Here is a 24,998-nt window from a genome sequence, read left to right on the forward strand (position 1 = left end):
AGCCCCCCTGCGGGGAAGCGGCCGAGGGCCGGGGCAAGTCCGTGGTGAGGAGCGGGGCCCGGGTAGGCCCTGCCCAACTGACCGCAGGGGCTTCACTTCAGGAGACTCCGGTGTCTGGGCGGGTGTTGCTTCATTTTGCCGAATTAGGGTGCTTGTTCACGTCAGTGTTTTGGGAGCCCCAGCAGCAGCGCTGTAAATTCGCCTGCCTTTTCACCCTTAATTGAGTTTGGCGGTTGCTGTGGTAAAGCAGCTCCTGCAAGGACAAGAGCCCTTCTCTCCCCCTGGATTTACTCGAGCACTTTTAAAAAGAGTTTTTATGTAGAGTAAGTTGAGATATGATTTATTCCCATTTTCTAAATTGGAAAACTGAAGCACTGAAAATCACTGTAACTTCGGTTAAATTCAGATACTGGTAAGAAATGGAAATAGATTGCCTGAAGCTTGATGGCCATTTTTACTGCTTTGTGTGCTGGCATCGTTCTTCCCCAAAGCTGTCCGTATTGTTTCACGGCTTTTATTATTGGCCAGTTTACCTGAATGTGGGGGATTGGCTTTGGGTGGCTCCAGATCCCCGGGCAGACGCCCTCTCACTCCTTCCTCAGCAGAACAGGGGTGGAAAATAAGATGAAAGTACTCATGGGTTGAGATAAAGACAGAGACATCACTTGCAAAGTGCCATCACAGGTATAACAGATGCAGCTTGGAGAAAAATAATTTACTTTATTGCTAATTAAAAAAAATAGAGTAGAATGGTGAGAAACAAAGATTAAAACACCTTCCAGACTTCCCCCTTTCCTGCCCAGGCTTTACCTCCTCTGCCCCCAGGCAGTGCAGGAGGATGGGGAATGGGGACCCGAACAGAAAGGACAGAACATAACTGCTCCTCTGCTGCTCCATCCTCCTAACGCTCTTCCTCCAGCGTGTGGTCCCTGCCATGTGATACAGTCCCTCATGAACTGCTCCGGGGGGTCCCTCCCACATGCTGCAGTTATTCCTGAACTGCTGCAGTGTAGGTTTTCCCCATGGGCTGAAGCCCTTCAGGATAAACCTGCCCCAGTGTGGTCCCCTCTCCACGGGGTGCAGGTCCTGCCAGTAAACCTGCTCCTGTATGTGCTCTCCACGGGCTGCAGCTCCCTTCAGGACATCTCAACCTGCTGCAGCATGGGGTCCCCCACTGGCTGTATTGTGGATATCTGCTCCACCGTGGTCCTGCATGGGCTGCAGGAGGACAACCTGCTTCACCACGGACTCCTCCATGGGAATCTCCGATCCAACACCTGGAGCTCCTTCTCTCACCTTGGTGTCTGCAGGGCTCTTTCTCACACCTTTTTCCCCTCAATCCTCTGCTTTTTGGGTTGTTTCTTAAGTACACTTTCCAAGTGGTGCCACCCTCGTAGCTGAGAGGCTCAGCTCTGCCCTGTAGTGGGTCAGCTGAAGCCGCCTGTCTAGCACAGGACAGCCCCAGCCTCTCCTCACAGAGGCCACCCCTGCAGCCCCCACTGCCAGCACCTGGACACATAAATCTAATACACTAAGATGTTGTAATAAAAGACTTAAAATCTGGCTTAAGCAAAATATTTAATAGGGTAAAAAAATCTGAATAGTCAGTATCTATTTTTATGGTTATTTGTGATGTTAATATCTTCTTGGCTAAGTTGCAGTGGTTCTCAAGCTCTTCATCAGAATATTTCAGTTACTCTACAATTTTACAATGTTAGCAGCAGCTGAGATAAGGAAATTGTTCCATCTGTCAGCAAGTCCAAGAAGGTAGGAGGCTAATGCGCTGGTTGAGGTTCCCAATTCGAGGAAGAGCTTTTAAAGTGGAATAATATGATTTGTTTAGTCTCTTTCTACAGTATATAGATCAAAGATAAATCTCCATTTTCTGTCATATATACAGGTAGTTATTCGACGACTTCCTCCTTGTCTGACTAAGGAGCAACTAGAGGAACAGCTACATCCTCTACCTGCCCATGATTATTTTGAGTTTTGCACTGCTGATCCCAGGTGAGGATGAGCTGTTTTTGCAGGTTTTCAGGTGATTAAAACTAATTAAGGTATTTTGGAGATGCCAAATCAGATTTTTTTTTTCTGTCAAGCCTTTTTTGTTGGTTTTGTTAGTTACTTAAAGTTTTTGGTAAAAGCTGGCTCCATATGCAGAGAGAATGTATTCCTGCCATTTTCATTTACACCAGTTATTTTAAAACAGAAAAATTTTGTGTATGAATAGGACATAATTTTATTTGAAACCCTGATGTTTAACTTTCATTGATAAAATGCAACAGACTGTTTATTGGCTTTGAGAAAAAAAAAATCAATCTAGGGCAAATATCACAGAAGTTTTTCCATGAGTGCCATTTGAGCTTAGTTTCTTTGTTTGCTTACATGTTTTTGTATTTATTTCATACAGTTTTTCAAATAATCCAGTTTTATTTTTGTCTCATTCATGACTAAGAAAAAGAAATAGTGGTTGATTTAAAATAAATCAGAATTGCTAGTGTATTTATATAATTAACTCGATGTCTGAGTGGTAAAATATGATTCCCTTTTGAGTGAAACATTTTCCAGAAGAGAAGGAACAACCATTAAATAAAACAAAATAGCCTGTATGCTACATCTATGGGTGTTCTGAAAAACTAAAGTACAAGATCCATCTTGCCTGTCTGAGCCTGTCTTAGGGTGCAGTGAATCATCCTCCACAGGCACCAGATTCTTTCCACAGACTACAGAGATCCTGGATGTTTATTGCCGCCCAACTTTCAAAGTTACAGGTGACCCCATCCAGAGCAGATACCTTTCCTTAGTGGGGGATTCTTTGTTGCAGATTACACTTAGAACAGTCTAGTTCCTGGGATGATTTTATTTGAAAGGATACTGCCACTTCTTGCCACCACTGTGTTGTTAGATGCTTAACTCTGACTATATAGGTTCCCTCAGCCAATTCCACAGTCAGAAGGGCATAAATGTCTATTTAGAGAAACTGCATGGCAGTCGCCTGTCCTGGACAATTACAGATATGTTCAGCAACTTAATAGTAGGTGCTTCGGGTTGTAGATGTGAAGTTAGGAAAGAGGAGAGTTTAGTGTGATTGAAGGACTTTGTAGTTACTTACATTTTTCTTCTGAACCTCATAATTCCTATTTCCAAATGGGTCTCTCTAAGGGTTCTGTCCCAGCTGTTCATTTGATAACAGGAAGACATCAAAGACAAATCAGAAATTCTCTGAAGGAGGGTATCTCTGTCTTCAGTGTGTTTAGCTGCACAAATGCCAGGAAACAGTTAAAAAAATTACAGTTTTAACTTTCTAGAGCAATTGTTGGCATAACAATTTAGGGAGTCAGCCATCGTAGAAGAGAGAAGGTTCTGACAACAGTTGGACTTACAAAAATTTATTTTTTCTCTATTTTTATGTGATGAAATTTGGAGTACTCAAAAATCTTGCTGTCTGCTCATTCAGTTGCATCCATGTCAGGTTACTGCTGAAAGATACCGTGTTTTTTCTCTCATGCTGTGTTATGTGTCATGTGCTTAATTATAGCGAGGGACAGAACATGTGTGCACATATAAAAAGGTTTGTTAGGTGGGATATATGACACAGGAGCTCATTCTGTAGAGGGATGAGGACATGCTTAAGACTTATTAAAGTTGTTTGCCTTAAAGAGCAGATCTTGGTGATTAAAAATAAGTTTGAAGAAAATAAAGCTGTATTTCTTATATTGTTTTGCTACTAGACTTCAGGATGAATCAAGCAAAGAATACATCTTTTTAAACTTTTTTTGAACAGTCATCTCTCTGATATGTGTTACTTGGATTGTCAGTTTCCTTGAGTTCAGTGTATGACGCTGTAATAAAAAAATGATCTGGGAGAAAAATGTTCTCTTCCTCCTGAGTTTTGGATTCATGTTCTCTTCTGCCTTCACAAATTTAAGCTCTCTAAAAAAAATTTTTCATATGTTTGAATTTTTCAGCACGAATGGTTCTGTATTTGCTTTTTTTTTGCTTCATCTTGCTTCTTAAAAATTATGCTTTCCTACAAAAGATGTATTTTTTTCAGAAAGGGTTTACTTTTACGAGGTTTGTATGGCTACAACTTTTTTCAGCAAACTGTGCAGTTTAATGGACATTTAGCTATAGTTCTGCAGAGTATTGGCTTGACTGGTTATTTGTTCTTGGACTGGCCCAGGATCACTTTGCTCCCTTCACTTGAATGCTGATGCATACCCATGTACATCTGTTTATGGTTTAGCTCTTTACATGTCCACACACTCCAGAATATACACTAAACTTTCAGAAACTCTTTAAGTTAGAGGCAAAATTAATACGGTGGGTCTTAGTCTCCTCTTATCTAGCAGAGAACTCTTTTCTGAGTGTAAAGCATTGTGTTGCAGTAATCTGTCATGTTATGGACAGTTCACAGAATTTCAGAAAACTCTGTGTGGGTGTGTCTACATGCCATTCCAGCTAACCCTAAGAACTACATGACAAGGTGGACATGTTTTCCCTACTGTGCCGTCTGTCCTTCACTGATGAGCTGTTTTCTAGATCCTGTACTGTGTGCATAGTGACAGCCAATCCAGAGAATTCAGTGATAATAAAAACATGGGAAGATTAAAAGCAAATTTCTTGTTATCTGACAAAAGAATGATTTGGAGAAGCTACTCAGTGAAGAGAATCTGTTGGAAAGAGAAAGGGACATAAAAATATTTTGATGCATAAGCAGACAGATTTGCCTTAAGAGCTGTAACACCCTATCCTGTGTAGCTCTAGATAACAGAAATTTCTAAGAGCTCATTCAGATTTTTTCAACTGTGAAGTACAGACTTTTTTTTTTTTCCCCCAAAAACACTTTTAAACCGTTGAATTCCTTGTCAGAAATTGATGTCAGAAATGATGGAGGTTGAAAATGGTTCAGGAGTGGTTAGACAACTACTTATTTAGACAAATACTTCTCTATGGAAACATCTTAAACACAAAGATACAAGTTCTATATTACAGAGTCTCTAGGCTGCAAGTAGCTAAAATGATACACTAGGTGAAGTGTCAGTATATAGTTTCCCCATTTTACTAAACTTTCCCTAAGCATCCTCTGCTAGTTGCTGTCAGAGAGAGGACTGGAGAGTTCAAACTATAGCTGTTTCTACATTTGTATTTCCCAGATCTTCTCATCATAGAGGACAAAACAAGATGAGTATCAACTCCAGTTTCTTTGGAGTTTAGCAGTCTAAAAGTTACCTTTAAGATTATAATGTCTTAGGCAAGCTGTAAAACTTCTTGAAATTTCATTTGATTAAGTAATGTCATTAATGTATAACAGTTTTCAGTTACCTCCATTCAGTAAAATCATTTCAGAAAGTGACTGTTGTGTTGTGTTTCATTCATTTTTTTCAGATTCATCTGGTTCACTGCATTACATTTATTCTCTCTTGTACATTGACATCAAAATACAAACAAAAAACTGTTTTGGTGACTGATTCTACGGCCTTTGGGGATGTTGGATAGACACACTATCTATGGCTGATAATAAGGACTCTGCCTTCCTGACAGTCTACCTTGTTCTCAGACTCCAAATATTAACTATTTTTTCCAGATACTCTTTCTTGTCTGAATGTAAATGTTTCTAAGTCTTCTAAAACTTGGGTCAAGTGATTGAGCTCTGGCCCTGCAGGATTTGAGTCATCCCTTGGAACTGGCATTGAATGCTGAGCGTTGGAACTCGTTAAGGGCGTTGTGAGGTTATAAAAGTAAAAAGATCTGAACAGGAGCTTTGCTTATGTGACAGCCAGTCAAATAGTCTATGCCATGCCATATATCACAGACAGTGATAAAGCATTTTGCAAATAAGTATGCTCTTCTGCCTTCATAACTGCTTCCCGACATTCTGCTTGGGTTTATTGTAGGCAGATAGCATTAATGCTATAGTGTGGTGGTGTGCACCCAGGAACTGCAGCTCTGAAGGGACAGTGCCTTCAGAGTGTCAAGGGAACCGCTACTACTATGTTCTGGATGAAATGAGTGACAGTCTGTCATCACAATTGCATAGTGTTTTGGCTTCTCCTCTGCCGGGCAAATTGTGCTCATTTATATCTGTAAAAAGGAAAGCCTAAGTTAATTTAAAATGATGCCAGTTTCATCCACTATGTGAATGACCACAGAAGGTCAGGGGCAAGAGGATGAAGGCTAGTGGATTTTAGCCTGACATGACAGTGTAAATTATGAGTTAGCCATTTGATCAGAAATGATTATGTAATATAGGAATGGATGGAGGATTTTTATTTAACACTCCAAAACTTAGATGTAGAGATCTCTATGTAGGTATAAGTATATATGTTTTTTTATTATTACCATGTTTGGTAAATCGGTAAGTATTTTTACTAAGAAGTGATGGCTGTTTTTATAGTTTACATATTGCTGTTTATGTTTTAGATAACTATTTAAAATTGTTTTTCTGTATACCAGTCTTTTTACACAGTTGTGTTAAAAGATACATTTTAGAAGTAAACTATTAGAATGTGCTTGTTACTAAAATTACTATAAAAGGGCTTGAAGAGATGATAGGCTAAATATTATAGAAATACATGTAACGCAGAAGATCGAATACCCTTGAATGCACAGCAGAAAACAAACAGTGTGTTGTACTGAAAAAAATGTGTACAGTGAGACTCATTTGAGTTATTTCCATAGAGATTGATCTAAGTGATATCCCAGAGATGCCAACATCATGTGCAGTGCATCTGTCCAAAAGATGATACGGATGGAAAGCAGCATTATAGACAGCAAACATGGCAAAATAGAACCAGCTGTCTGATTATAAAACTAACCATGCAACCTCAAAACTGAATTTCAAATCCCGAAAGAAATCTATGCTGGTAGATATTTTAAAAAAGGAGGAGGCACATGAGTCCAATGGCCCTTCTGTAGGACCAAGCTGGAAGGCAAAATCTTGAAGAGAAAAAGCTGTATTTTATCCAGTAACTGCCGAACACAAATTACAAAAGTAAAACAAGAGTGTTTCTTCCTAGGAGAGGGTATTAGCCACAGGGTGCCTGTGGCCTTGCGAAGTCCTGTGCATTTTTGGCTGCGCAGTCATGCTGGTGAGTTCTTGGTGGAAAGGTGAAGAGGGAATCCAGGGTGGGGAGCAGCAACTGGAAGTCAGGTGTTTGAAACCCAGAGTAAGAGATGGTATTTTATACGCTGGCCAGTGCTAAGCATTTCCAATTCGCTACGTTTAGTTAGCTTCCCATTTAGAGAGTGAATTTTATGCATTTTTTTAGGCACAGTACTCACTTTGCTGGGTAAGAAGCCTAAGATAGGGTCCCTGATGCTCAGTGATCAGGCTTTTATGCACTGTGCTAATTTGCGCTAATTTGACAGCTAATTTGCCCGTGTATAAGAACCAGCTCTTTATTTGTATAAGTGGATCCATCAGAGAAGGAACCTGTAATTGCTAAGCATTTTCATAGCCATATTTCTACAACCTCCTACCCTGATGCATAGCAACAGTAATGGACAGTCCTATTTTATTGTGCTTCTGTGCACATCAGTGTCCTACTGCACACAAGCATGCTTTTTATATTTTTGTATGTTTCTGCTGATATGAATGAAGTTCTTGAAAATGTTGATAATGTGTAGCAACAACATTGGATCCCTTATTTGCAAGTAAATTCTAAACCTCTGCTTCCCAGTCCCTTTTGTATATTTCAGACTCAGTTTTTTCTTAGTAATAAATGCTTAATAACTATATCAAATGTTTCTCTGTTTTGAAGGATGCTCTGGTAAATCTAAGCTGAAAATGTTAGAAAAACATTATGTTGTATACCAGGAAAAGATTGTGTTGCCAAAGCAGATGAAACAGATGGCAGTGTACATACTAGAGGAAACAAGGAAGGAATAAGTCTTTGTATTTTCCGTTCAGTTTCATGATAGTTATGTGGCCAACCATAAGGTTCCAAGTTACTGCAGAAAAAGAAAAATTCAACTATAAGATGAAGCTGTTTGCTGTGCACTGTGACAGAGAAGTGCCATGATAATGTAGTGGCTGGGACATTTGTCTGAGTTCTAGTCTTTGATGTATGGAACATGTTGGTATTTTACAAAAACTGGAAATGGATAAAACACCGAAATAGTTGTTAAGGCTAGGAACTGAAACTCAGTTTCTTAATCTCAGATAATAATAACTGGGTTGAAGAATAATGCTCCCTCAAGATTCCTGGGTTTGTCCTGTGAATCTTTAGCACTTCAAGTGTATAATCATACCAGTCTCTAACATCAGGCCACATTTAATTTAAACATCAAAGAACGTGAAACATAAGAATAATCCTGTTAATTTGACAGAGAAGGAAGTTTACTTCTTCTCGGGAGCCACCAGCTATCAGACTTCTTCACTGTTCCAGCCATTAGGGAGCACAGACATTTCTTTCAGCACAGCTATAGATTGCCAGAATAAAATTTCCTCCTTTACATATACTTTTAGGCCTTTTTAAAATATATATTTTAACTATGTGAAAAGTGTTAAATTTGTTCTTTTTTTTTTTTTCTTTGAAACCGATGAGAAGGAAGCTGGCTTGTGACATCAGCTTTGCATCTTAGTGGTAGCTCCACAGTCACCCTCCAGATACGTTGTGTTGCACGTGTCGACTGGAGGTTTGCAAATCTGATCACAGAAGAGATCCGCAGGGTTTGCAGAACCCCCGTGACAAAACATAGCCACGTGTCACCGTGCTCATTTGGTCGAGCTGCCTAGAGGTTGCTTGCAGGCTGTCTGTAGCTGTGTGGCATCTGTGTAGGCTGCGGCTCATGAGGGAGCGTGCCAGGACAGTATGCCCCTCAGGACTGCTTTGTATCAGCAGCGTAGCCCTAGCTGTGCCCTAGCAGGCATTTCTGTGGTTACCTGCTTATAGTTCAGTTTGCTCAGTACTATTCCCATCCTAGGATGTCAAAATATAATGAGTATATATGGATGAAATAGTTCTGCCTTGGAATTAGATGGTTTATCCTCTGCATGCTGTAGAAAAACTCCGTAGCTGGTATTTGCAAAATACCTAAACAAAAAAAGCCCTCAAGTTTTTTTGAACATTTACCCTGGCTACAATATCGAACACAAATTTGGTGGGTGTACAAAATCACTGGTTGGTTAGTTATTGACAGCACTGTTCTTCATGGTCACCCTCTAACACCCAAAGTAGAATTTGTATGGGTGCACACTTGAAAAAGAAAAAAGGACTTGGTTTGTTGAACTGTGTTGCTTTAAACTGCCACATGCGTGGATCCTGTGATCCAACCCATATTTTTGCGCTTTCTCACTCATTGTGAAATCTGATTCTGCAGTAGTTACAGAACTGAAATACAGTTATAACTGTGTGTGTTTATTGTCTCCTGCTGCTGGTGGTGAGTTTGTCTGAAGATGGGCCAAGTGTGGCAATAGTATTATGAACACAGGTATTTTAAAGTTATGTGTTCAGGTATGTTAAAAAACCTGGTGTAATACGTAGCCATCATTGAAGGCAGTTTAAGACAAACTGTTTTATATCACGTTTGCAGGGGTTTAAAGCCCGTACTTAGCTGATTCAATAACTTAGCTGATGGGTGGTAATTCATTAAATTACCTCAGTTTCCCTGTGGTTGGTGGTGTGCCAGCCCTGAGATTTTTATCAGGTACATTAAACATTTACCGTTGGAGTGGGATCTATGCCAATAAATTTTTGAAGAATCAAAATTATTTTAGGTAAGTCCCTGCTCTTTCTTTTGCTAGAAATGCTTTGGATTTTCACACTAATGGTTCTTCACAGCTGGACATTGCATATATATTGATACACACATATGTCAGATGGAGTTTATTTGTACATAATTCAGTGGATTATCTTGCCAATTGTTAGGTTATTTGATCATTCTTAAAGGTGGAAATCTCTTTAAATACAGTGACAACTTGCCAACTGCCCTTTCACTGGGAGGTTTTACTTACCTTCTCCTGTTTCAGTGACAAAAGACTTTCTTAGCATGCCCAAAAAGTTCCCCAAAATTTTATGCCCCAAATTACCCAATATTCATATATCTTAAATCATTAAATATTAGACTTAAAGCTTTGGTCCTGCACAATAGAAGCATATGTTTTGCAATATAGGGAGACAAAACCAACAGGAAATATTTGTCTCAGTTCAGAATAAATTGCACAGTTGCATCCAGGAACTCAGTTTTCAGTTACTTTTTGTCATAAATATAGTGAGATATGTCTATGTAAAGACTTCAATATGTTTAAGGTAGCCATTTCTCAAAGAAGATGAGAATGGCAGTGTGCTCCTTCTAGTTTTACTTCTTTTTTTGTAGTACTGTACAGAATAATAAATAACAGAAGTTAAAATTGTTTCTTGTTGCAGCCTTTATCCTCATCTCTACTCAAGAGCATACATTAACTTTAGAAATCCTGAGGACATCCTTCTTTTTAGAGATCGCTTTGATGGCTATGTCTTCATTGATAATAAAGGTTGGACTATTTGTAATAAGTGTGCATATATACATATACCATTTTAGAACATTAATTCACTTTTTTTGCTATTTATGCCAGTTTTTTTCCTCAATGTATGGTTAATTACATAAAAATACATGAAAATCTAGCACTTAAAAGGTAACGAAGTGCAAAATACATTTGTCCATGTAGTCTTGCTTGTCTGTGGTATGCATGCTTTATTTGTATTCTTGTACCTTAAGCAGTACACTATCAAGATCCTATTAAGATAAATACCTTATGCAAGCTTCAAAATTCATCACAACAGTAATTGAACACATTGCAAGCATGAATCATTACATCTTCAGTGCGTTTCTGTGAGATAAAGTTGTTCCACTTATTCCCATTTTGAAAAAGCAAGACAAAAACTTGACTTCATCTTTGTGGTTGCCCACTTTTTGATATGTACAGCTTGACTTTTTAGAGCATTTGAATACATCTTGAGTTGAGTTCCAAGGAGGAAGAGTGACAGAATTGGTTGCCATCTTTAAAATGTTCAGTCTGCAAAAGTTTGCCCAACAGTAAACTCTGTAATGTAGGTGTGTAGTGTGAAAGTAGCATGAACAGCCATAGCCAAGAAATGGTGCTTTTCCTTTAACAGTTCCTTGCCTCAGTCACTCATACCGTCTGTAAAAAATTGCATGGGTTTTATAAAACAGACATGGATTTGTGGATTTCTTGTATAGACATTGTCTATTCTGTACACTCAGTGTTGTGGAGGTCCAATGAAAAGTAGTCCTGTCCACTCTTACTGGAGAGTTGATCTCTGAAGAAGCTGTCTGTCTAACAAATTCCTCTTCAGCATTTCCCACCTGAGGTATTTTGTTGGCTTCTAACGTTATCAGATTTGGATGGATTTTCCTAGAGATGGAGAACAACACATTCCTTACGTTGTGTGATTCCCAGATTTCAAATTTTGGCTGTTTAAGATGAAAAAATGGAAAGAAACTGTTTTTATGATTCTGCCAAGACTTCACTTTGCCTAAATTAGGAATATTCTTCAGTGTTATGCTGGACTGAAGCCAGAATATTCTGTACATTGCAAAACTGAGCTTGGACCCAGCTGGCCAGTTTGACGTGTTTGTGCAAATAGCACAGGTTTTAATCACAGGTGCCCTCTGGTGAGGCTTGTGGCAGCATTGCATTTATGAGGCTAAAATTAAAACAAGCATTACCAGATTCAGTTAAGGTTAACAAATTTTGTAGCAATTCAAGCCAAGTTTTCAGTAGACTTGAGCAAAGCGTAATCTTGAACCTGCTGTAAGTGGAAATCAGGCAAAATTCAAAAGCAGTTCTGACTCCAGTCTTCAAGGCAGAATTCAAACCAAAGAATCCATGCCAGTAAACACAGGCAAAAACTTGGGTAGTCCATCATAAACAGAAAATCAGAAGTTTCGCACAATTCTGTGTGCTGAGTTTTACAGTTTTGGTTCTGAAAGTAGGCGGTATATTTTATTATTGCAGATTACCTAGCATTTATTTATTTTTTAAGCTTTCTGGCAACAAAACTTTACAGAAGGAACTTAATTGTTTCAGATTCAGTTCCCAGTAGTTCTTACCAGGCCGTGATTTTATGTAAATTTTTCTAATCAATGAATATCTATGAAGAATTAAAAGTGAATTATAAATGACAATGCAAGAATTTTACTGTGCAACAGTAGTCATGTTCATTTTGACAATCTTTGTTAGCATGTCCAAAAAATACCTAATGTTTATGTATATAATTAAAATATAAATGTATTTTGGTTTGAATCAAAAATATTGCTACATGTAATTTTCCATTAGAAGTTTAGGATGGGATTGTAGAAACATTCACCTTGGATCTCGAGTAAGACTGCTCAACACAAGTTTCAAGAGTTTTGAAAACCTTACTTGAGTATAGGGATTATTTCTCCCCCTCAGAAAATTAAGCATTGATCTCTTTTAAGGTTTGGAGTATCCTGCAGTGGTTGAATTTGCTCCATTCCAGAAGATTTCAAAAAAGAAGCTGAAGAAGAAAGATGCCAAAGCTGGGAGCATTGAAGACGGTAAACGTATTTTCTTGGTGTCACAGTGGAAAATCTGTCATGCATTGCAAAGTATTAACATAATTCAAACATTTTTCTTCACAGATCCAGAATATAGGAAATTTTTAGAGAGTTATTGTGCTGATGAAGAGAAAATCTGTGCCAATCCTGAGATTCTTTTGGGAGAGATTGAGGCCAAAACAAGGGAACTCATTGGTCTGTTTTCTTGATTTTTCTTATTACTGAGAATATTAAATATTTTTATATCTTTATGATATTACCTGCAAGAGGTGTCCTGTTCAGTCTAACAGATTGAGAATATTGCAGTTAAATTTTTGTTATCCAGCCAAGTAGTGGCAGGAAACACCCCACCGATTCTTTTAAGTCTCTATACATGGAATCACTTGACTTCACTGGAAGTTTTGCATGCACAGTGGCTTCAGAAATAGGTCCTTGATACTTCTGCATACTTACAGGTTTATTAAAAGATGGAAGATTTATTTTTAAAAGAGAGAATAGCTGAATACTTAATAATCGATCCCTGATATTAGCTGCTTTTATTGAGAAGCATGAAATGATCTTTGTTCTCACTGTCAGAGTCTTGGGGGGAATCTTTAGTGAGATCAACACTGAAATCTCCAATGCCAGTATGGAGCTTTCAGGTTGACATGGAATATTGATGTGCTGTATCTCCAGGTGACAACATGTAGAACACTTACTGTTTCCCTAGGTGTGACAGTCAAGTAGGGGGAAAAAATCGTTCTTTGCTATTATTTCTTTACAGTGTAAGAGTAGCCACCTCTTTTTATTAAAATCATATAATAGAATCATAGAATCGTTTAGATTAGAAAAAACTTAAGATCATCGAGTCCAGCTGTAAGCCTGAACTTCGAAGTCCACCACTAAACCATGTCCCTAAGTGCCACATTTACACATCTTTTAAATACCTACAGGGATGGTGACTCCTGTTCCAGTGCCTGACAACCCTTTCAGTGAAGAAATTTTTCCTAATATTCAATCTAAACCTCGCCTGGTGCGACTTGAGGCCGTTTCCTCTTGTCTTATCTCTTGTTACGGATGTTTGAGAGTTGACTGGAGAGATTTGGAACTTAGACAATTTAGAGGAAATTGAAATGTTAGAAGTATGGACATTTAGATAATTCTGTTATTAATAAAACTTGTTTGCTGCTCTTCTAGATAGGGAAGTTCCCCAACAAATTTTATTTACCCCAAACCTTCTCTAGTATTTGGCAGTAAAGTAAAAGCAGTCAAAATTTTCTAAGAAGTTTGCAATTTTAAGAAAGATTATTAAATTAAAAATACCAATGAAAATGATTAGTCTTGAGAGTTGCAGATTTCTGAGTAACAATATTGACTGAAGGCAGCTTTAAGGGTTTTAATGTTTTGTTTCTGTTTAATCACAGGAAATCAAATTAGTTGCTTTATTTTTTTTGCTATTTAAAGCTGCGGCTGTTGCTATCAGTATTAAAACAAACATTACTTCAGTGAATAGCATGTTTATAGAAAAATTATATAAGGGTTTAGTTGTATGTCCCGTTTCAAAGGTGTTATTCCTACTGAAGTCAATACAAAACATGCCCAGGACTTTGTTGGCAGAATTAGGCTTCACATTTTCAGCATTTCTCCAGGTAGTGTTACCACAAACCAACATGTTTTATGTATCACATCAGATGCGTTAACTCATCAGTTTCAGTATGAGAGATAAAACAGATCTTCTCTGTAACAAGCTGAAGATAAGCTCATTCTTCTGGCTTGTTTGTAGAGAGCAAGATAAAATATAGAACTGCTGACACAGGTCTTCATTTTGTAATTTATTTTCTTCTAAAATTTCTTAAACATTTTTAGAAAAACCTCTTAGATTTGTATTTGCAGTAAGGCCCGTAAATAAGATGGGTAAGATTCAGGTTTGCTAAACATTATTTTTTCCCTCCTCTTTTGATAGTACTCATCACATTGCCTCTCTCCCTTGAACTTAAAGTTAGGATTTCTGATTAAACTCTTGCACCACACCCTCAGTGGTGACTAGGGTCAAGTTCTGGACTCCGAATGCAGTTTATCCTCTCCCCAAACCCTCCACTTAAAATCTGCTATCATTTTCAGCATGTAAAAGTGCCCAGAGGCAGACACTGCTCAGACAGGGGAATTACAGGAGCAGGAGAGAGAGAGGCACAGCTGCAGATCTGAGGGACTGGTAGGGAGGGTGCTGGGGACCTAAAATTTCTCAAAAATTATGGGCAGGTGGGAGAGAGGGGTGGGCAGCATGTGAAATCTAAGGATAGAGGGAGGAAGATTTCAAATCTTTTTTGGGTGTTGCTTTTGACCATTGATCTTTGCCAAAAATAAATACTGAATCCTATCAAACCTTCTCATTCATAACCATGTAACAAGGTTTTATCATTAACGAATGGGTTGCCCCTAGGATATTCACACTTTCAAGACAAAAACATTCAAATGTTTTTTGGATATGAGTTGTGTATAGATTTTGGCTATTCCATTTCACATTTGATGAAAATTTTTTTTATTTCTTCCTTTTCTTTTTTTCTTTTATTTTTTCTTCCAAATCCTGTCATGCATTCTAATAGTGAAATTTTCTTCTGGTTTGAGAAAGAATACCATACATAACTGTAGAGCAATTTCTAATAGTAACCATTTTTTGTAACTCTATCCTGGGACATCTAAGACTGGCAAAATTTGTTGTAACTACTCACACCTGTAAGTACATGAATTCAAGGTTGAATTAAGTATTCACAGTCATGAATGCTATACATTAGACAGAATTCGATTATGTTCTCCAAGTTTTGTATAATTTCGGGATGGTTCAGGCAGGTGGCTTAGGCTAGACTTCAGAGTATGGAGACAGCTCTGTAACGTAAGAATGTCTGTGTGATCTAGTAGATGAGGCATTTTATTTGTTACTTGGGAATCCAGAGTTCTGTTGAATCTGCTGATACTTTGCTATGTCACCCAAAACAAACCACCTGTCTCTTACTCATCCCATTTTCCCATGGAGAGGTGAATGCTAAATGATTGCTAAATGGAAATACTATACGAGAATTAAAAGTGTTTCCTTCATGATGTACTTAGAAATCTGGGATTGAAAAGTGCTATGTGAGATTACAGTATGTGGGCTGTATATGAACAGCTAGGTTTTGATGTACAAAATTATAGGAATAGATTGTGAACACATTTCTTTCCTTTTTGGTGAAATAACTGATGAGCAAGAGAAAAAAGACATTCTCTTGAATGGAAAAGATATGATTCTTAATTAAATTATCATGCAACATATCTCTGTTGCTTCTAACTCTAACAGCAAAAAAGCAACAAAATGTTTCTGAAGGAAATTGATGGGAATACCTTCAAAAATATATTAACCAAACGTTTATTAATTACTTAGTTCCCTTGCAGATAAAGCTAGAAAAAAGGGGTTAGTACTGAAGTAAAGAAATGAGTACATATTTTAGGAGTTGAACACTACATCACAAATTTTTTGTGTTTTAGCTAGAAGAACAACACCCCTTTTGGAATATATTAAAAATAGAAAATTAGAAAAGCAGGTACGTTCAGACTTTTGCCTGAAGTTCAACATTTATGTTTCACATGGGTTTTTGGTGGACAATTTACGATTAATTATTTTGACCTCCTCAGAGAATACGAGAAGAGAAAAGAGAAGAACGAAGGCGGAGAGAATTGGAGAAGAAACGTCTGCGGGAGGAAGAGAAAAGGAAGCGCAGAGAAGAAGAAAGACGTAAAAGAAAAGAAGTGGAAAAGCAAAAGAAAATTTCTGAAAAAGAAATAAGGATCAAGGTACCTTAAGGGAAAAAGATTATTATTCTCTTAGAGTTATCCAGAAGTTCCTTTGATATCTCACTGTTTATTTAGTGTACTACAGTACAGTCTGGAGATACCAAACCGTTTTTGACGGAAAGGAAGAATAATTTAGGGTTTTGACTAAGTAGCGTCGTTTGAAAGTATGACTCATTGCTTTAGGTACAACGATGTGCTGATGCAGTTAAAGCAGGTAACTCAGATATCTTTATACAATACTGCCACATTCTATGCCATCATAACCTGACAGAACCAAATTGTTCTGTGCCAGCGTATCAGAATATTATTGCAAATACGTCTTTAACACTCTCTGTCATGTAAGTCTTCATCTAGCCATATGTGTGGAGAGTTTTTTGTGTATATTCTCAGAACTGATGTATTCTACCAAGTTATAACAAAGTCTTGCTAATTTCAGACTGCACTGCCTTATAACAATCAGAATGGATGTGCTTTTAATGACTTAGGTGGGTGTATTTTGTGTGATTAAGTCTGGACATTTAAAACTTTATTTGTATAAGATGACATAGATAAAAAACTATTAATCTGATCTAAATTTTGTGGTATTGGAAAGGCTTTATAGGCTGTTTTGAAGAGGAAAATTGGTATGAGCCTGTAGCTTAACACAAGGACACACAGACTCACTCCAGATCTTGTGGTGGGGAAAAGCCACAGACCTTTTCTCTTCCTGGACAACAGTTTCTTTCACCTGAATGTATAAAAATAGTAAGTTCTGAAGCCAAATTACAGATTTTTCATATCTGGGCATAAAAATAACCACCAATCCAGAAGTTCAAAAGAAAGGGACTGTAAAATGTATTACCCAAAATTGGTTATCCGAAACCTCCCAGTATTTATGACATATTTGTGGTGATGTTGCCTTGAAAGTTAGTTCTGTCTCCAAACAAAAGGAAAATACTACCTGAGGGAAACGTTACAGAAGTTTTAAATATTGGAAAAGAGTAACCTGTGCTCATTTCAGAAAAACTGGTGGATTAAAAAGGACTGATAAAGTGTTCTGCTTATTCCTGAAATGTTAGAGAAATAGTTTGAGACAGTTGGTCTTTCTATAAAGGTAATTCCTGTAACACTAGACACTGCTCAAGCCCTGTGTGGGTTATTTGTTGTGAAAGTAACAGTCATCTTGGAAATCTCTAAGGTGAAAATGTGATGCGATCTTTTCTGCTAATACAATTTTTTTTTCCTCAGGTTGCATTTCTGTCAGGGTGTATTTATACTAAGCACGTACTTCTATATGCCAGTCTATCCCAACTAGTTCATGAGGCACACATTTTATATATAATATTTCCAGGAGTGAAGTATTAATCTTGCTGTCTTTGTAGCATTGTAGAGGTTCTACTTCTTACTTTATTGGCAATACTATTGAGCTGTGTTATATGATTTCTGAGAAATCATAGACCATGATAATGTCTTTACATACAAAACTCAGAAGAGTAGGTAAGTGCTTTTATCTTTAAAAGTGTGCAGTTAAATGCCTGTGAATGACTCTCACTCCTTAGCAAAAGTAAACTACCCTTCTAAAATAACTTTAAATGTCTTACTTTGTAAATGCATTCCTAGCATTTAAATAAGGTATTTTCAGTCTCAATAGGTTACTGATATATTTAATACATTGTTAAAATATCTGTTACAACAGAGAAGAATAATTTTACGTCATTATGTAAACAAATATCTCTTAGCTTCTCAAGAAGCCTGAAAAAGGAGATGAACTGTCCAGTGAAAAGCACAAAGAAAAAGGTGAAGAAGCTGACATGGAGGAAAACAAATGGGATAAATCCCCTGGATCTGGGAGCATAAAATCCAAATCTTTGGAGGCTTCACTAAAAGAACTTAAAGAAAAGTAAGTAATATTTATCTTTTAGGCTTCAATTTAGATCCTAAATGCTTTCATCTGAAAGCTTAAACATGTGGTGCATTGACTGTGTGTTTTGTCAGCAAAGAATTTATTCCATTCTGTGAACAAATCTCTCACTGTCCTTTTTGTAAAAGGTGTTTAGTAACAGTTTACTGACCTGATGGCAGTATTAGGGGATGCAATTTGGTTTTTGTGAAATGTTTTGAGATACCAGATTGGAAGGATTTCTGCGTGAAAAGTTGTTCAGAGTTTCATTGTTATTTCACCTGTTCCCCATCAAGAGCTGAGGTAAGGCCCTCCTTCTGCTACTGATGTCAAAGACTAAATTGGTTAGGATGCCTTGCTTTTCCTTCACACTTGGTTTTTCTGCCATAAATGTATAAATGTGTTTGATAAATGGCAGAATAGTTGAGGTATGAATGATGGCCTTATGACAGATACATGCAGAAGGCTCTCTCTGTCTCCCACTGCCTTTTTTGTTACATATGTAGTAGTAGGAACAAGAGTTACAGCTCAGTTGTACTACTACTGTAGCCTGGAAATGTCTTACAGATATTTTCAGCAGTTGGTTCTCTCTCTTGTCCTTTGGCATGTATGTCCCATCGCAAGCAGGATTCACCCATAAGATATGTATGATACATAACTATGAATAATATGCTGCTGACATAAACAATACTTCGTTCTTCAGTAGAGTTTTTCTGCTAAGCTCTTAGAAGTACTTTGTAGTACATAAGGACAATCTTGAGCATTTAAATAAGTTATCTAAGGCATTATATATAAAGTATTAGAGGAGGTTTGGATTGTGCTCTAGGAGCCTTGCAGGCTACCTGCCTTTTCTGAGTAGTTTAAATTTTACCTTTGTCCATACAGGTTCTTGATTTTTATGAAATGTATGCAAGAGCTGCAAATGTTCTCATAATGGCAAATAGAAAAATAAAGAAACTTTGAACACTGGAAAATAAACCCACTGAATTTGCTAATTGAAGAAATGGTTCACTAATAATGTCCTACATGGATTATTCGTATTTTTTTGTCTCTAAGGACTTCAAACATGGGCTCAGTGTTTCAGTAAGTTGAGTATGCCCTGAAAGATGCTGAAAACTTCCACTCTCTTCTCTAATGGAAATTGAAAATATTCAGCAACTCTTTTGCTGATGTTCTTCAACAAAGGAAACAGAACAGGGTCAACAGAAACACTTGCAGGGGCAAGTCAGTTATTTCTTAATAAGGCTTTTTATGTGTTAAGCTTTTGGTGGTGCCATATAACATTTTTACTATTGATCCTGTAAGTTTAATAAGGAATTAATGTAGATTTTCCAGGTGTAAACCAGAATCCTTTTGGCTGTGCAGGTACAGTAAGTGTTACCTTGTCTTTCCAAGTGCTCACTTCATCATGATTATTACTGGGTGGGATTAGGTAGCAAGCTATGAGCTATTTCAGCTGGATCGAGAATGAAAGTTGAAACTACTTTGACTCAGAAATCAGTAATAAACTAACTTCCAACTCTACATGCAGGAGACTGAATTGCCTGTTTGAAACCATGTTTTAAGGCTCAGTAGCAATAGCTTTCTACCACAAATTAAAACCTCAGCAGGTGCATGAGTGTACATGCTCACATAAGGATTTGAAACTACACCGAACAGAAGTATGCTTCCATTCCCTTTACTTCCATTCATTTCTGCTCTCTCTTTCTCTGGCTGTGTAACTTTCTCTTCTACCTACACTTGCTTACTCCATTTTCATTCTTCCCTGCCCGCTTGCTGTGACTGAATTTTAGAAAGCTACTTTACCCACTCTTGACTGGAGTTTGTATCCCTGTCACCTGCCTACCTCCACGTCCATTCCTTCCCCTCCCACAGGCAGGGGAAGAGACAGGTACCAGGCAACGCAACGGCAACAAACTGAGATGTGACTCTCTGGCTTTTTGGAAGGTCATGCTCTGACCCTTGCTAGGGCTTGGAGTGAGTGTCTAGAATAGTATATATTAAGCATGAAACAAAACGACTTATAGCCACATACCCCTTAAGTGTTAACATAGGATTTTATATATAGCTCTCCATGCTACAGGTACAGTATCTCTGTAATTGAGATTGATTCATGTGTCTGTGACAGCTGGGACGTTGCTTCCTCTTGGTGAATGTGTTATGCTGACACACGTACAGTCTTATCAAATGCTGAATAACTTACCTGTCATTCAGGTTTTGTTGTTGACCTCCAGCTCTTTGCAAGATGAGGCCTCTGTCTAGGCAGCCCCACTGATGCCCAAGTTCATGGCAGAGGCTGACAATTTTCACAGTTTTGTTATTTTTTTAAAAAAAGTGATATATAAAGATACACTTCTATTGATATTAAACCATTCCAAATGAGAAGCATATTTGATCACTACACCATTAGTAGATCTTCATCCTCTCTGATTCTGTCTGCTAATTTCCAAAATGTGAGCAGAATGTCAAATGCAACTTTGAATTTAAGTATTTATCAGTATGTAATATATAAAAAGAAATGGCCTGTATTTGTTCCTTTTAAAGTTCAATCTACTCTGTAACCTTTCTTTGTTATTTGCAGTTTGACTGTATGAGAAGCACCCACTTGCTGAACAGGAACAATGAAGTGAATAAGAGCTGAGAATTGTATCAGGCAGCAAAATATTGCAAACTAATAGTCTTTATAATATAAACCCACTGCAGTGTAGCAGAAATTAAATATTATGTTATGGTAAGGTAATGTTCTTTCACCTAAATAAAATATGCAAAGGTAGGCTAAATTACTTGATGTAATAAACAAAAGCCTGGAACATAAGTGTTCATTTTCACAAATGCCTTCTGCAAGTTGTGATGCCAGTGAATAATTTTTGTTAGATAGAGCTATAAAACTTTACAAATTGATACACAATACCTGCACAATTCCTTTGGGCCCTGAATGTTCCCATTCAAGGGAATCCTCAGATATATGAGTCACCTCAAGAACAGGCCACAAGAGCTAATCATGCAGCATGTGTTCATGTGAAGAGTATTGGGGAACTATTTGTGAGTTTGCAAAGAGGGATAGAAGTTGAAGAATGGGCTTTCCACAACAGTGGCACAGAAGTCCAATTTTGCTTGCAAAGCTTTGTCTGCTGTTTGAACTGAATGCAGAGACAAGGTCGGGCATACCTGGATGAGATTTGGCAGAATTGCACATAGGGTCTTTTTAATGAGAAAATAACAGTCTTGCCATACAATTTCTCTAAATACTGTTGAAGTCAGAGGAAGGCTTTTTATTGTATCCTTCAGCAGCCTTTTTTTCACTGTTAATTTCTTGGATTTTCTGTCTTTTTATACCTACTCATAGGTCACAAAATGATAGTGACAAAGAGCAAAGAGATTTGGAGAGAAGATTTCGAGAAAAAGAACCTGAAAGACAAAGGTATCGATTGGATGATGGCAGAAAGCATAGAGCTCACTATGAGTTTGACAAGTTTGTGAGAAGGAATGAAGAAGAACTGAAATGGGGGAAAGGATACAACCAAGACAGAGGAAAGAAAGGGAACTACAGCTACAGCTTCACTGTGGAGGCAGTAGACAAACTGGGTAAAGAGGACAAGTGTGATGACATGGCATCCAAAAAGGAGCGCATAAGAAATAAGGTTCTTTTATTCATTTAGGATAATCTTTCATTAGTTAAATATGCTTCAAGGTCACAGGCTTTACTTTTGCAAATTCAGCATAAAGATGCTTTTTCAATAAAAGCCATTCTTTATTTCATTTTCAGTAAAACCCAGACTTCTTTCTGTTGCTATCAGAGAAAAACAGTTAACAGTTAAAATACATTAAGGTTACAGGTCTCTGCTCATTCATATTTACAATACATAGAAGACTTTCTGTCTTCCTTCAACCCTAGCATTTTCAGAATGCTATTCTTGGAAGCCTTGTATTTTATGAGTGTATTACAAATTGTTATACTTCTGATCTGTAATAAAATTTAAAAACTATGGCATGCTAGTCTTTTAAAAATGTACTTCCATTACCCAGCTCATAAAGTAATATTATGGATTGACCAGGCATTCCTCAGTAGAGGAACTATAAGGACTTAAATAAACATTGTATTTATAATAGACGGTGCAAATTCTTCAGTATTGTGTATCTGCCAGCAAGAAAGGGATGTTGTTTGGTTAGGACAAGTTATCCTCATGGTTGTTGTCAGGGAAAGAGCAGGTGCAAAACCAGTGCAAGCGGGGCGGGTAGCAGGGTGTGGAGTAGCGCTGTCCCTTATTGTCTCCCAGAGACGAGGGCATCAAGTTTTCTCAGGCTGTCTGATTTCATGGATGTGATGTGCCAGGGTCTTTCCAGAAGGTGGTTCTCCTTGTCACCCTCATTCTCATTCCCTTCTGATCCTTAGTTTTCCACAAAAGAAACACTGTTTTGTGTAGAAATTTATTCTGCATTTATTCTGCATCTCTTTCAAACCAAGCGACTGATCTGTGATGTGGGCCAAGGCTGACAAGGAGTAAACTGGTCATGTGCAGAGGGAATCTGTACAGAGTGTGTGTAGAGCAAGTCCAGGTGGACTTGCTGTGTGTGTCAAGTAAGTCACCTCGTGCAGACACAGAAAGCCTGGTGTGCCCCACTTCTTGTTTATGCAAAGGTCAGCTGGGCAGTATGGGTGACATTTATCTGCATATACATGCTAGTTAACTTTCCACATATGCCAGTGGCTTAAGCTGTATGTAGAACAGTCAGAAAAATGGCTAGTTCAGAAACAGAAAGATGGGAAAAACTATTTTCCTCATGCTTGTTGCACTGCCATTGAAATCTGCAGTCTTGGAACTGGATGGTGGGTCTTGGGGGCCTTCTGTCAAGCCTTAAGAAGCTGCCTCCTTTTATTTCTTCCCATCACACTTCTGGTGACTCGCTGAGTCTCTGGATTAGTCCACACTTCAAGTGCTAGATTTGTTCCCTAAACAGAATAAGCAAAAGCAGTAAAGTTTTTTGCAGTGTGGTGACTCTTTTCCTTAGAGTATTTATCACATAGATAAGAATTAAGGGCTGAATTTTCCAACTTACCTATAGACTTAATAATGCCAACACAAGTTTTCAGGCAGAGATTGAGCTGCTTTCTAAAGTTTGTAAGAATTAGAAAATGGGAAATTTCCAGTGTAAGCAATAGTTGTACTAGCTTTCATGCAAACTGTGAGATACAGAGTCTGATATGAAAAATTATTTGGACCCTTTACCATAAACTTTCCAATGGGCACTGTTTGTGAAGTAGAAAGATGTGGCATTTCATACCACACTACAAAGCACTAACTAGAACGATCTAGTTGTATGGTCCAATAGTGAATCTTGGTATCTGGTCTAAAGAGATGAAGAAAAAAGTGGAACAAAAAAGACAAAGGTTAAGGAAAAAGAAAGAAAAAAGGGAAAATGCATATTGGGAATAAGAAAAAAGAAAGAACAAAAGACCAAAATTACTTCGAATTATGAAGGTAATTGAAAATTAATACAGTTTGATGTAGGACAATTTCAATGCTCTGACACTTTTAAAATAGGCTGTTTAATTTTGTCTGCTAAACTTAACACAAGACTTCAGTCAAAAAGCTCAGGTTTTGGTGAATAGGTTGCTTCATAACATTACATTACTAATGCAGCAGAGTTTCTAAACAGTATGTTTTATTATTGAAACTTCAAGAATAAAAAGTGCTGTCAGGAGCTATGGAACATCACCATTTGCAAGTTTGAGGTGTCTTTTCCTTGTAAACTGGCTCCTTTTTCCATTTTCCAGTGACCAAATCAGTGTTTGTATGATTGGGTCACTCACAAAGCCTTGTGCATGCTAAAATTGTACTTTGTTTATTATCAGTGAGTGAATTCCCCTGCTCTCATACACAGCATGGAAGGTGTGATGAAATAGAGCAATTTTATTTTTATATGTATAATTCAAATGTGCATTCCATGTTTAAATTGTGGACATGATGGATGATTTAAAGAGCATTGCACACATATAGTTGGTAAAGTTCCACTGAGGATAATTTTCTAGCTGTTAACCTGCTGAACTGTTCTCTAGTTTGTCTGATTTCTTTATGCTTAAATGTTTGTCATTCATCTGCAGAGTTGCAAGTGTACAGGCTATTGTTCTTCTCAGCTGGTGTTAGTGAAGGTAGCAACATTTTTTCAGTTTTGCCTGTAATACTGAGTTTGATAATTGTCTTCAGTGTTTCCCCTTGTTTACGTCAAATGTATCATAGGAACTTTAATTTTTATAGTTTTCTTCATTTATTCAAAATGCTTGGCTCCCAAGAAAAGTGTTAGAAACCAAACAGATATTAAATACTCAATCTTCATTACACTCCATTTTTTTTCCTGGGTCTTATGAAATGTAAAGTGATTTAACACAAAATCTACTTTCTTCCCAAACATTCATCACTTTAAAATCCCACATGTGTATCCCACACAGGTTTCTCAGAGTGTTAACCACATCTCCTTCCTTCTAGGATCGCCCAGCCATGCAGTTATACCAGCCAGGAGCTCGCATTCGAACACATGTGGGATCTACAAGTAAAAGCTATGACTGCAGTGGGAAATCCTTTGAAGATGCTCTTGATAAAAAGTATGAGGCGGATAATTCAGCTGGAGGTGGTTCTGAGAAGAGCGAAGAAGCAGAATAAACTGGAGGAAAGACTTGTGAAAAGGGATGGACTTAAGATTCAGTGTCATCACAAAATATCCATAGGGCTGTTTCAGAACTCCACAGGCGATTGCACCAAAAAAATTGTAATAGGTCTGCCTCTTACTTTCT

At 37.7% G+C, this 24,998-nt stretch overlaps 1 protein-coding gene across 1 annotated transcript; it reads left to right on the forward strand.

Moving 5' to 3' along the window:
* Positions 1-19: 19 nt before the first annotated feature.
* Positions 20-24,998, forward strand: UPF3A (UPF3A, regulator of nonsense mediated mRNA decay). The gene is made up of 8 exons (XM_026857377.1): positions 20-2,007; positions 12,427-12,525; positions 12,610-12,720; positions 16,024-16,079; positions 16,171-16,329; positions 18,048-18,208; positions 21,555-21,849; positions 24,694-24,998. The coding sequence occupies exons 1-8, from the start codon at positions 1,974-1,976 to the stop codon at positions 24,865-24,867; spliced, it is 1,089 nt and encodes a 362-aa protein (XP_026713178.1). The 5' UTR covers positions 20-1,973; the 3' UTR covers positions 24,868-24,998.

Source organism: Athene cunicularia (genome assembly GCF_003259725.1).
Source record: "Athene cunicularia isolate RWA chromosome 1 unlocalized genomic scaffold, athCun1 chr1_part1, whole genome shotgun sequence".
NCBI lineage: Eukaryota > Metazoa > Chordata > Aves > Strigiformes > Strigidae > Athene > Athene cunicularia.